General features: G+C 45.0%; 1 protein-coding gene across 4 annotated transcripts in view; it reads left to right on the forward strand.

The window, feature by feature from the left end:
• The window catches only part of APP (amyloid beta precursor protein), a 364,206-nt gene that overhangs the window by 63,279 nt on the left and 288,677 nt on the right, over positions 1–12,250 (forward strand). For all 4 annotated transcript variants that reach the window (XM_074997342.1, XM_074997353.1, XM_074997321.1 and 1 more), the window contains exon 2: positions 6,464–6,631. In XM_074997342.1, coding sequence (XP_074853443.1) covers positions 6,464–6,631 — 168 coding nt within the window. The remainder of the gene's footprint in view (positions 1–6,463; positions 6,632–12,250) is intronic.

The raw sequence follows: 12,250 nt of genomic DNA on the forward strand, positions 1-12,250 counted from the left end.
CCAAAAATTTAATAAAAATGTAATTTAGTATCAAACAGCAGAAACAAAATGAACTTAATGTGAAGGATGATGCTGCATTCTAATGAGAAGGATACTGAGCCCCAGCCAGGCGTCCAAGCCAAGGGCCTGCCACCCGAGTTCTGCCAGCTGCTGGCCTGAGCCACCGGAGCCCCTTCAGCCGCAGGCCCAAGCTTCCTGAGCCTTGGCCAGCCACCAGAGCTGCAGGCCCTGTGCCGGAGTCCTGCCAACCTGCTGCCCCAAACCCTGCGAGCCGCAGGCCGTCTGCCCCAAGCCCCGCCAGCCGCGGGTTCACCACTCGAGCCCCGTGAGTTGCAGGCCTGCAGCGTGAGCCCTGCCAGCAGTGGGTCCCCCATCTGAACTGCAGGGCCGCCGTCCGAGCCCTGCCATTGCTGCAGGCCCACTTCCTGAGCCCCACCAGCTACAGGACAGCTGCCAGAGCCACAGGCCCACCACCTGAGCCCTGTCTGAGCAGCGGGCCTACTGCTTGAGCTCCACAGACCGCTCCCTGCATGCCAGCCAGCCAGCCGAGTCAGAGCTCCCCTGCTGCATGTGAGCTGCCAGAGCCCGCCACCGCCCCCAACCGTGCAAGCCACCTGCCAGCTGGATCCATGGTCCAGCTGCCAGAGCTCCTCTCCCCAGTCCAGGTACCCCAGCCCTCCATCCTCCTCTCCTCTCCCCTCCTCCATCCCTTCCCCCAACCCACACTCACTCACTTTTGCAGAAGGGCACTGTGTGGCTCTTCAAAGCCACCTCCTTTTTATAGTGGCTGCAGGGTCACCCACGTGAAATGGCAGGGGCTGCTCACAGTGCCCCTGCGTGCTGAAGGAAGGAGGACTCAATTGGAACTTAACCAATTGAGTCTGTGGTTGAGAGCGAGCTCTTTCTTGGGGTGGAGGGGGAATTAAGGGGTAAGATGAGTCACCTCGTGCCCCCCCCCCCCGCCCTAGGTTGGGAACTCATGATGTGGAGTGTGTGGGGTGGGGGGAGGAAATGCAGTGAATATGGAAAGTTTGATCTTTGGACACCACTACCTAAATTTGTGTTTTGGATGATCTTCATTCCTCAGATTTATTTTTTTTGATATCCTATCATACTCTCGTGTTTTAGAACTAACTCCGCTGATAACACAGTGGTGGTAATTTCTTGAAATTCAAGAAGCTGCTGTTTTTTTTTTTTTTACTGAGTCTTAGGACTTGTCTCCACTATGCCCGGGATCAACCCTCTAGCAGTCGTTCCACGTGCCGTCAACTAATCACGTCGTCTTAGATACAATAAATTGATCTCTGAGCACTCTCCCATTGATGCCAGTACTCTTATTTCTCTTTGCTTCCTTTAATATTTTTTGTTTACAATTCCTACCTTCTGGTTTATATTCATTATGTTCAGCTTTCCTGCTCTTCCAGTTTAGTATACACTCATCCCTTGCTATACAAGCGCAGTTGGTTCCCAACTTTCTGCTCGTAGGCGAAAACTCATAAGAGCTACGTTATAGTCCCATTAAAATACATGTAAAAGTCTCCAATTTGTTCCGAGTGCTTGTAACTTGACATAAACCAGTTGAGTTTAGGGACTTTTCTGATGTATTTGAATAGTTTGGCACCAGAAATAGGATGTAGTGTATGTACGTATGTAGAGCAGGGGTTCCCAACCTATGGGTCGGGACCCAAATGTGGGTCCCATTAGATTTGTTAAAGGTTGCCAGCTGAGCAGTTCCCAGCTGCATGTGGCTGTTAAAGAAGCCATTTGCAGTTTCTTAACACTGCTGCCTCAGGCAGGTATCTGTCAATAGCTATAACTGCTGGAGATGGCAGCTATTTCTATCACTAGGGATAGCAATTACCTTATGCCTAGGTGATGAAACCATAACACTTGAGTTAATTGCTGGGAGCAGGAGGGCTGGGGAAGCCACATGAAGAGGCTGCAGGAGGAGGAGGAGTGTCTAAGGCTGGGGCTGTTGAGGAATGTGGGGTGGGGGGTGTTGAAGACGGGGGGGAGTTTGGGGCTCCTGGGTGATTGTAAAGCTGGGGGCATTTGGGGGCTGCTGGGAGGCTCTAAGGCTGGGGGTGGTTCGGGGCTGCTGGCGTGTGGTTAAACATGGCCGAGGGTGAGGTCCGTGGGTTGGGTGTGTGTGTGTTGGGGGGGGGGGTGTCTGATATAGTAAACCCTGGAGTTACCCAGGGGTTGTTCCTGCAACCTGTGCATAACTCAAATGTTCCTGCAAGGGGAGGGGAGCCAGGAACCACCAGGGCTGGTCAGTTTCCTGGCTCCCAGAGTGGCAGGAGCAGGGGACCAGGGTCAGGCTGGTTCCAGTCTTCCCTGGCTTGCAGGGTCAAGAAACTGATCAGCTCATGGCTGGTCAATTTCACATTCCCACCATTGCAGGAGAGGGAACCAGGCTAAGAGCCTTCTCCCTCTCTTCCCCCAGTCGTAGGGCTGTCAGACAGCTGCATGTCTGAGGAAAGGGAGGGAGAAGGCTCCAGCTGTGGGTCTCTCCACCCCTGGCCAGGAACCCTGCTCATATAAGTGGGAGAAGTTCACTCATATAGTGAATAAAGGTAGGTATATATGTTCCTTGTTTTAACCAGTACTCATTAGTAAAGTGCTTGTTAAACAAGGGATGAGTGTAATATTTTTGTCTTTAATAGCTGTCTTCTCGTTCCCTCTTAAACCAGTTGAGCTTTTTTAATCAGCACAGCCTTCTTAGTTGTGGAACTGTGACTTTGAGCGATCTAGTAAATGTTCATAAACAATTCCCAGTTATTCATATTTTTCTGATTAAATTCTTCTTCACAGTTAATTTGGCCCAACATTGCTTTCAGCTTTGTAAAACTGGCCCTATTAAAACACCATATGTTGTTCTGTGTGCACATTTCAAATGTTAATTAAAACATAATCATGTCACCTAAGCTGCCATTAATTTTTAGTCTTTCGATTAGTTCCTCTTTATCTGTTAAGACAAGGTCTAACAGAATTCTGTCAGGTTGTCTGCAACATGTTTTGTGTTAGGAAATTGTCATCTGTAACACTTAGAAAGTCTAAGGGTGTTTTAGTACTGTCAGCTTCAGATTGCCAGCATATGTCACTCAAATTGAAGGTTTTTTTTTTTCCCCCTACACATTATAGATAGCTGCATAAGGAGGTAGGAGCGAGATTTTAGTGGTCTGAAGCAGACACCAGTTAATATCCCATCTTATACTTTGTCTCTTAAGAGCTGATCCATACGCATTCAAGACAATTTTCTTCTAAGTACTCCGTAACTTGGGAATGAGTAGTGTCTTTTTTGACACCCGTTCACTGTTGCGAACTCAACCCTTCCTAAGTAGATCATAGTCTTTAATTTTAACAATCCACTTGTGCAAATCATCCCACCAGATTGCAGTAGCACCTGCAAGATTAAATTTATGTTCGTTATATTTGTTATCCAGCCTTCTAGCATTGGCGAATAGGCAAGTTAATTTCTATTTTTTGTGTCTTTTGTTTCTTTGGTTAAATCTGTTCTTAGAATCTTGATTTGGTATTGCATGCTTCTGTCTTTTTTATCCCTTCTCTTTTGGTTTTAATTTAACCCAATCCAAATTACTCTAGCAAAGCCGTCTTCACAAAGTTTGCTTCCCCTTCCACTGAAGTGGAGGCATTTTCACACTATGCAACCCACACTTCCCATAGAAGTTCCATAAACAACAAACCAAAGTGTTCTGGAGGCAGACTGAAAATTGGTAAGGAGACGCATAGTAGGGAGGTTTTTTGGAAAACTCTTCCTTCATCCTAAAGCAAAGGTTGGATAGTACAGGTTGAACCTCTCTTATCCAGCACCCTGAGGACCTGACCGGTGCTGGCCAAGAGAATTTTCTATATAACATGAGGTTAATATTTTCTAGCACAACAGCAACACTTCAGTTGCTTATTGGGCTCTTAGAAGACATTTAGGGGTAAATTACAGCTAAATAACAGCACAGAACACTGAGAGCCAGAACAGGTGGGAAACTTGGTCATGATGGCTGTGTCTACATGAACTCCCATATCCCCTTTTGAAAGGGGGGTGCTAATGATACACTTTAGGATATGCTGATGAGGTGCTGTAGTGGATATGCAGCGCTTCATTAGCATAATGGTGGCTGCGGTGCTTTGAAAGTGCTGTTTTTGTTTGCGTGTGGCTCGTCTGCACGGGGTCCTTTTTGAAAGGACCCCACTCATGTCGAAATCCCCTTATTCCTATAACCAAATAGGAATCAGGAGATTTCAACCCTGTGTAGGTGAGCCACACGTGATGGAAAACGGCACTTTTGAAGTGCTGTGGACACCATTATGTTAATGAGGTGCTGCATATCCATTGCAGTGCCTCATTAGCATATCCTGGAGTGTCTCATTAGCATTCCCCTTTCAAAAGTGGTGGGCTAGTGCAGACACAGCTGACAAGTGCTTGTCCAGCTCACTAAAATCATATGCCACATGACTGCTGTTTTTGTTTTGTTTTGTTTTGTTTTGTTAAAATCATGCCAGATTACAGAGTTTGCTGGATGAGAGAGTTCTGGATTAGAGAAGTTCAACATGTAATAGGTACTAACAGTAGTAGGTTAGAGGACGGGACAAAAAGACTTTTGTAGGTCTATTTTTGTACGGCAAGAGGGTTTATTTTATTTTTTACCTTTATTGTACTGCCCCAGAAAATAGAAATGAGCACATGATGAAAGGCATGCCTTTCTTTGTGGCTGGAAATAAGCTTAATGGCAATGAAAACCTCCATTTGTAACTTGGTTGCCTGAATCATAGCAGCTGCACTAACATGAGTATATGAGTCAGACCCTAAATGTGAGGGTCAGTTTTAAAAAAAAAAAGGTGCATGCTTGATAATGCAAATGTCTGATGTGATGGACAGAAGGAAGAAAGGCTTTGTTAGTCTTTTTGCTAAGGTAATGGCCCAGAACTTTCATGGGAGATCTGTCTTTTGTTTTGGACTCACCACTTGGTATCTGGTTAATTTTTCAACCTTCTGATATTTAGAGTAGTATTCAGCACAGATGTTTAGATCCATCCTTACTCCCTGTTGAAAGGCAATACCTTCTAATGCTGATGCTTGACATCTGTTTCCATTGAATTCTTGCCAGAGCTTCTTTCTGTTAGTAACATTGTGGTTAATGTATCTGCTGAGTCTTACATTTCATACTCTTACATGGTTTCATTGCATATTCAGCATCTTGAGGATGATTTCAGCTGTGAAGAGGTTCAGTGTTGAGTTACTTAAAGAGACAAGTTCTAGACAGAAGGATGTTTATCATGCATATGGCAGTCTCTGAGAACGCTGATTTGTAATGCATTTAGAAATTCTTGTGGGAGGGTTCACGAGATCTGGAAGTAAGATGTATATATAAATGGTGAAACAAACGTTCAAATATTTGAAGTTTTATGTAAATAACCTATTACAAGGAAACGACATTATGATAGGAATATTATTTTAAAATCTGTGAATTTTTCAAGAAGGTGCCACACACCATCTTTAATTGACCCCAGGAAATAGTTATAACAACTTTAACTGGTTAACATCCCTACAACATAAAAGCTTAATTTGGTAAGCATGAGACTAGTTAACTCCGTCAATGGCGAGCTGCACTGGGCCAGAGCACCCAGGCCTGGCCTGGCAGTAGGACCTAGGTTAAAATGGTTAACTGTTTTAACATCTCTATTTTGTTGTGGTTGTTGAGTATATATCAAACAAATCTGCACAATTACATATGCATGTGACCCCTTTCAGCAATTACACAGGCAATATGTGGTGGTGGTATTAATTGTCACTTATACTCCAGTAACACTTAGGTGCTTCAAATGGGTGGAGAGACCCAGGGTGCCAGGCATTGTAAAAACACATTGGTCTTGCCTACAATATGAGTACATTTTGAAAATGTATTAATGCATCTTAGTTAGCACATTTTAGTATTTTAGAAATGTCTGTGGGAGCTGGGGTTCATCTCTGTATCAGCTCATATGTGAAAATATACCTCACCCTGTTTACAAAAGTCTTTAGAAATGTTAATTTAAATAGAGCTGCTTGAAATTTTTCATTTATTTTTTTTTTTACTGGAAAAAAGGTCCAGATTTTCAAGAAAACTTTTTCACATTTTTTGATCAGCTGAAGTTAAAACATGTTTCTGCATGTTTGTTACCCAGCATATTTTAGCCACATGCATCTTTTGTCCTAGTCTAGACAGGCTTACAGAGAATGCCAACCCCTGCCCCAAAGAGTTTTCAGTTTAACATGTCTTGAGTTGGTTGTGTTGAATTAATAAAGGGATTTTTGTTTTGATTTCCCAAATATCTGTACAGATAACCATGTATATAATTTCTGCCTTGTGTGGATCAGCACAAGTCATTGGTTCTAGTTCAGTTGAACTGTTGCCACCTTGGATTGAGGTTTCAATGGTCAATAATGGTATTTTCCTTTTTCCAGGTGCCTACAGATGGAAATGCTGGCTTGTTGGCAGAGCCTCAAATTGCCATGTTTTGTGGCAAACTCAATATGCATATGAATGTTCAGAACGGAAAGTGGGAATCTGACCCCTCAGGGACCAAGACCTGCATTGGAACAAAAGAAGGGATTCTGCAGTATTGCCAGGAAGTAAGTTCCTAGTTCAATGGAGAACATATTTTTCAGACATGAAAACAGAACTTTTGTGTAAGAGTTGAGTCCACTAGAATGTTTCCTTCTCTTCTCTTCTTACATTGCCTTGCCCTTTCCTATATTTTAAGGAGGTTCTCTTCAAAGCCTGCCAACCCTGCTCCCAAGCAGTGGCTGAAGAGGCTACTCGCAAGTGATTCAAGGCAGTCCTCCTGCTGAGACTAATTACATGCTCCACACAATGAACTAATTGTTTGTAAAGCCCTTTGAAAATTAAAAATGCTGAAGGGATGTTGTTTGTTCACATTAATATCCTAGCTCCCGCTAGGCACGTATTGAGGGATTGGGTTGTGATAATCTTGATGCCGTTGGGGCATTCCATAAACATACACCCGGTAAACCCACAGCTGTTGGTTTCTGTGGTACAAAGAATTGTTTGAGGATTTTTTGAGTAGAAAGCTTTAGCTCCAAATGAGGTCACAACAAATGACTTGGTGTTTGAGAGCAGAAACTTATTGTCCATTTGCTTGAGTCGTGTGAACAGATTGTGTATCTGATTTTATTTTGTCTCCACGCTGCGATATTATGATAACCTTGCCACCAGTGTGTGACAAGGGGAAGAGAAAATGTGGTTTTCATGCCATGAAAGACAAGAACACAGCTTGAGCTACTGTTTTAATTCCTCTGTCTTCTCATTCAGACTTCCTTTTTTTTTGGGGGGGGGAGGAGCACAGGCCAATGCCTTCCAAAAAAAAAAAAAATGTTGTCTTGCCTATAAATGTCACACTAATTCTTGCTAAAATCCCTTTCTAAAAAGCAAACTATTTTAGCATTTGAATCTTCAGTATCCTGATCCATATTTACCTACTCATCAGAAATTCTTTCTACTACTTGCACTAATTTTTCCTGGTGTATATTATTTTTTATTGTGGCTTTTGGCTCACATGTATAATTCTGTAAGGTTTATGGGTTGGATTTTTGTCTTGCAACTGTAATGCCATGACAGCAACAGTAATTTTCGCTCCTAGCGTTCTCTTTACCAGAATCAGTACACTCATCCCTCATTAAACGAGTACTTCATTTACGAGTACTCGCTTAAACAAGGGACGCACTAACCTACCCTAGCTCACTCAGAGTTAACTTCCCCTGCTCATGAGCCTTACCCCCCTCCCCCCGGCTCCACCCCCCTAGTCTGATCTCCCTGCCAGCCCCGCAGCCCCAACCGCTGCAGCCAGACCCCCTGCTGGCCCTGCAGTCTGACACCCCACTGCTGCCTGCACTCCCTGTGGCCCCGCAGCCCTGAACCGTGAAAGCCTGACCTCCCTATGGGCTCCGCAGGCTGAGCTCGCGGCTGCCTGTACGCCCTGCAGCCCTGCCGCCAGACCCCCCCCACCCCTCTGCCTGTGTCCCCTGTGGCCAAAATGCTCTACGCCGCCTGTATTCCCCAAGGCCAGGACCCCTTCCCCCGTAGCCAGACCTCTCTGGGGCTGCCTGGACCCCCGTGGCCAGACCCCCTGCGGCCACCTGTACTGCTCCGGGTCTGCCTGTACCCCTCTGGCCAGACTGCTCTGCAGGTGCCTGTAACCCCTGCGGCCCCGCAGCCACACTGCTTTCCGCCCCCCACCTCCGCCTGTAACCCCGGCAGCCACAAACCATGGCAACCAGACCCCCTTACCAGCTCTCAGCCAGACAGCTCTCCCCTCCCCTCAATCTGCCACCAGCTTTTAGCCCTCCCTCACCACAGCCCTAAACTATCCCAACCTTTAACCTTCCCCAGCCAAGGTTCACTCACCTTTCAAAAGCAGTGCCACCTGCTGCCACTTCTTCCCACAGTTCGGAGCCCTAGGAACTAATCAGAGACTTTTACATGTAATTTAATAGGAATTTGGTGTCCCTCTTCCAAGTTTCTGCCTACGAGCAGAAAGTTGGGAACCGGTTATGCTTGTAACGCAAGGGGTGAGTGTATTAATATGAGATATGACATTTGTTGAAATAGTGTAACTGTTTATCTTGCAAGTTGTCACAATGATTTAGCTTTGAAAACCATGGGCTTTATATCTGTTTTCAAAAGCATCTTTTAGTCTTCTCTTGGCTTCCTTGGGACTTGTATATAACCAGTGTTTGTTTATAGTGAAACTGTGAAACCTGAAACAATTGAGGAAACAAAAGTAAGGCAGTTGTGCTATGTCAAGTATTGCCCATTGGGATAAAAATCCGTGGAGGTATTAAGACTTAAAATAAGCAAAGAAACAAAACAACTTTTTAAAAGCCGTTATCAGAAGCAATAAAATTACGCAGTTTCAAGGCATAAACCTACAGTGGCCTGATATCCTAGTTACACATGCTGAAAGAGAGTGTGAAGGGCTTTAAAATAAAAAAATAAAAAAAAAAAAAAAAAAGGCAATAATGAAAACAAATTGCATTTTGAAATGCAGGGTGGTTAAAGATTTTAACAATATTTATTAAACAACTAGAAGGCAAAACTAAAGTGTTGGGGGTGGCGGGGGAGAGGAGAGGAGAATTCTCCATAAGCCTGTTTCTCATGGAGAACAGAATTACATCAGACTGGGATGGACAGCATACAGGCTATATTTGTTTAGTGTCTGGAAAAATAGGGGACCAAGACAGTGGGAGAGCTATGCTGTATGTTTTCCAATCCTGTGTGAAGTCGCTGTGTGTGTTACTTACTACACCTATCACCTTCACCTATTGACCCCATAAGAGGTCAATTTAAATCCTGAGTGCCCTCATTGCTAGCATTCTGATCCCAGGGCTGAGGCATTTGGACTGGAAGAACTCAGCTCTCAGGAACAGTGGAGATTCTAGCTAGAAAATTTGTGTCCTGAGCATGTGCCTAGAGCCCCAGGCCAGAGTAGGGCCTGGACTCTGTTCAGACCCGAGAGGCTTAATTATTTGGATCCTTTCATAGGAGTCAGGTGAGTGTCTAAAAAAGCAATGAAGGGTCCTGTGGCACCTTATAGACTAACAGAAAAGTTTTGAGCATGAGCTTTCATGAGCACAGAGTCCATCAGATGCACAGAGTCTGTCCCTGCTGTAGGAGAACGCTTTAACTTCCCTGGACATTCAACAATGGATTTAAAAGTAGTCAGTCTTCTGCAACAGAATTTTACCACAGGGTTACGAAAGGAGATATCTGAATTGGAATTCATTTGCAAATTTGACACATTTAACCTAGGCCTGAACACAGATCTCAACTATCGTATGCATTCCAAGGGCAATTTCCCCACCTTTTGATATTCACAGCAATGGGACATGTCCAACTTAATTTGCTTCATTAACTGCTCCTGCTAATGACAGGTCACTCCCCTCTTCCCTCCTCCCCATTCAATCCTTGCTCTATAAATGCTTGCTTTTTTTTTCCCCCTACGTCTTGCATCTGAAGAAGTGGGTCATGAGAAGGAAGGTGAGGAAGAGAGAGTGAAGAGGGAGGGAAAAGTGAAAGTGACTTTCCGATGTTGCTGCAGCAGATCAGTGGTTTAGCCAAGATTAGAATCTTGGTTTCTTTAGCATTTTATTCTGCTGCTTTATTCACTGGACTGCTACCTCATTTCCCTTGTACCCTGATCCCAAACCCCATGCTCCAGCAGTGGTGGACTGCTTATGGGAGTCAGCTGGTGGTTCCCTTCCCATCACAAGCAAGGTGACGGTAAGGGTAATCAGCACATGCCTCTTAAAGGGGCAGCAAGGGTTCTGCTGGCACTTTGGAAAATAGCAGAGGGAATATAAGCTCTGTGTTCTGCTAAATTGGGTAAGTTTAGGGTTTCTGTCTGCCTCTGAGAAGTCATCTGCTGGCTGTTCCACCTCATTCCATTTTTTTCCTCATAATTGGCAGGCTATATATAACCTGCTAGTGGAGGGATGATGAGCAGGAGAAAGGAATGGCCTCAGGCTGACTCACTAATGCAGGTGTTGGGTGCTGCACCAGAGTGGAGGTTTGCTTCCCTCACTGTGTTGTGTGGCTGCCTCAGCTCCTTTGTCTTTGCTCTGCACTGCGGTATGTTCTGCTTATAGTCCTTTTCACCCAAGGATAGAGAAATATGCTCATATGTGTCGTAGGTCCTATGGGTCATTTGGCAGCTGGGACTGCACAGATTCCTCTTTCCAGACACAGATAAGATCCTAAAGCTCCACAGTGGTCCAAGCAAGAGAGCGTTGGAAGCAAGAACAAGCCACAGTCAGCTGGGAAGGTGCTATGAGAGCACTCCACACTCAGCCATCCAGCAGGATGGAATTTGTTTCTTGGGGCTTAAAAAGGGCAGGGATTGATTTGCTGTTTAGCTGGCTGCAGGGAAGTGGACTTGTAAACTGTTTACTTGGCAACTTGGGCATTGTGGGAAACGTTCTGGAGTTCAGTCAAACCTCAAAAAAAATTGGGGGAAGGGGAAGGAGACGGAGAGAAAAACCTTCCTCATGGAGGTGGAAGATTTTTGTTCCCAAAAATGGTGGGTTTTATTTACTTTGGTCACATTGCAGTGCGGATGCAATCAGAGTTTTGTGGCTGAAAAGGGTTATTGATGACAAAACTTAACAGTTGAGACCTGCCCGGCTGTGCTGCCAATCAGACACAGAGGAATTGGCACACTTTCAGCTTTCCTGTTAGCAGGGAAGCAATGAAGCATCAAGGCTGAGATGGCTATTCAGACTCCTTTTGCCAAACACAATAATCTCCCTTCTTCTCTTTGTTGTCGTTGCTGCTCTTCTACTGAATGAACTGATGTAACTCTTGGAGTGCGGCTTCCACCAGCAGAGATGGAGACTGATTTCTTCTCCTTTTATCAATCAGACCAGTCTTGGATACAGCTGTTCATGGTTAGTTCCTTCTCTTGACATACAGGCAGCTTCCATTAGGTGTTGTCCTGCCTCCTTACGAACAGCTACTCCTGGTACTACTACTACTACTACTACTTTCTGCTGAGGCACCATTTTTCTTCGACTTCTCAGCAATGATTTGAAGTAACACGCTACATGTGAGGGCAAAGGAAATTTACTCATGTAGAAAGCTGTCCGTGAGATAGTGCTGTCCTGAAATCTTCAGCAGAACGGTTGTTACACCCATCTTCTCTCTTCCTTTTTCCTCATGCTGTGATCTTGCCATGCTGGCTCCATGCCAGGCACAAGCATGAATTTGAGTGGCTCAACTCTAGATGAGCACGTTCTACTAAAGTGGATTGCCCAAGGTTTGGGGGACCAGTGGAACAGCTTATAAACACTACTAGATACCCAAGAAATCCCCTTCTCGATACCTCTCCAAGGGGAATTCAGGTGTCAGGCAGGGGTTTGCAAGATACATGCTGGAAGTAGTGCTCCCTCCTCCACCATCTACTCATCTAGGAGTGGCAGCCTGGATCAAGGGGATCTGTTCTGCCTTCCTGTTTACCTCCATTAAAGGAATCTTTGATCTCCAAAAGAACTTGTCAAGAATTCTCCCCTTCCTCAACAGGTGGGCTTCCTGGCCCCATCTTTCATTGCTCCTCTTTGACATATGAAAGCAAGAAAAATCTTTGTGATTGGGTGCAATCAAAGAAGACCCCTTGGGATGTTCCCTGGTGTGCTGATCAGGCTGATACTTGCCTTCTTGCTCTCTGGGGCTCCCCACCA

The sequence above is a fragment of the Carettochelys insculpta genome, chromosome 1, assembly GCF_033958435.1.
Source record: "Carettochelys insculpta isolate YL-2023 chromosome 1, ASM3395843v1, whole genome shotgun sequence".
Lineage (NCBI taxonomy): Eukaryota > Metazoa > Chordata > Testudines > Carettochelyidae > Carettochelys > Carettochelys insculpta.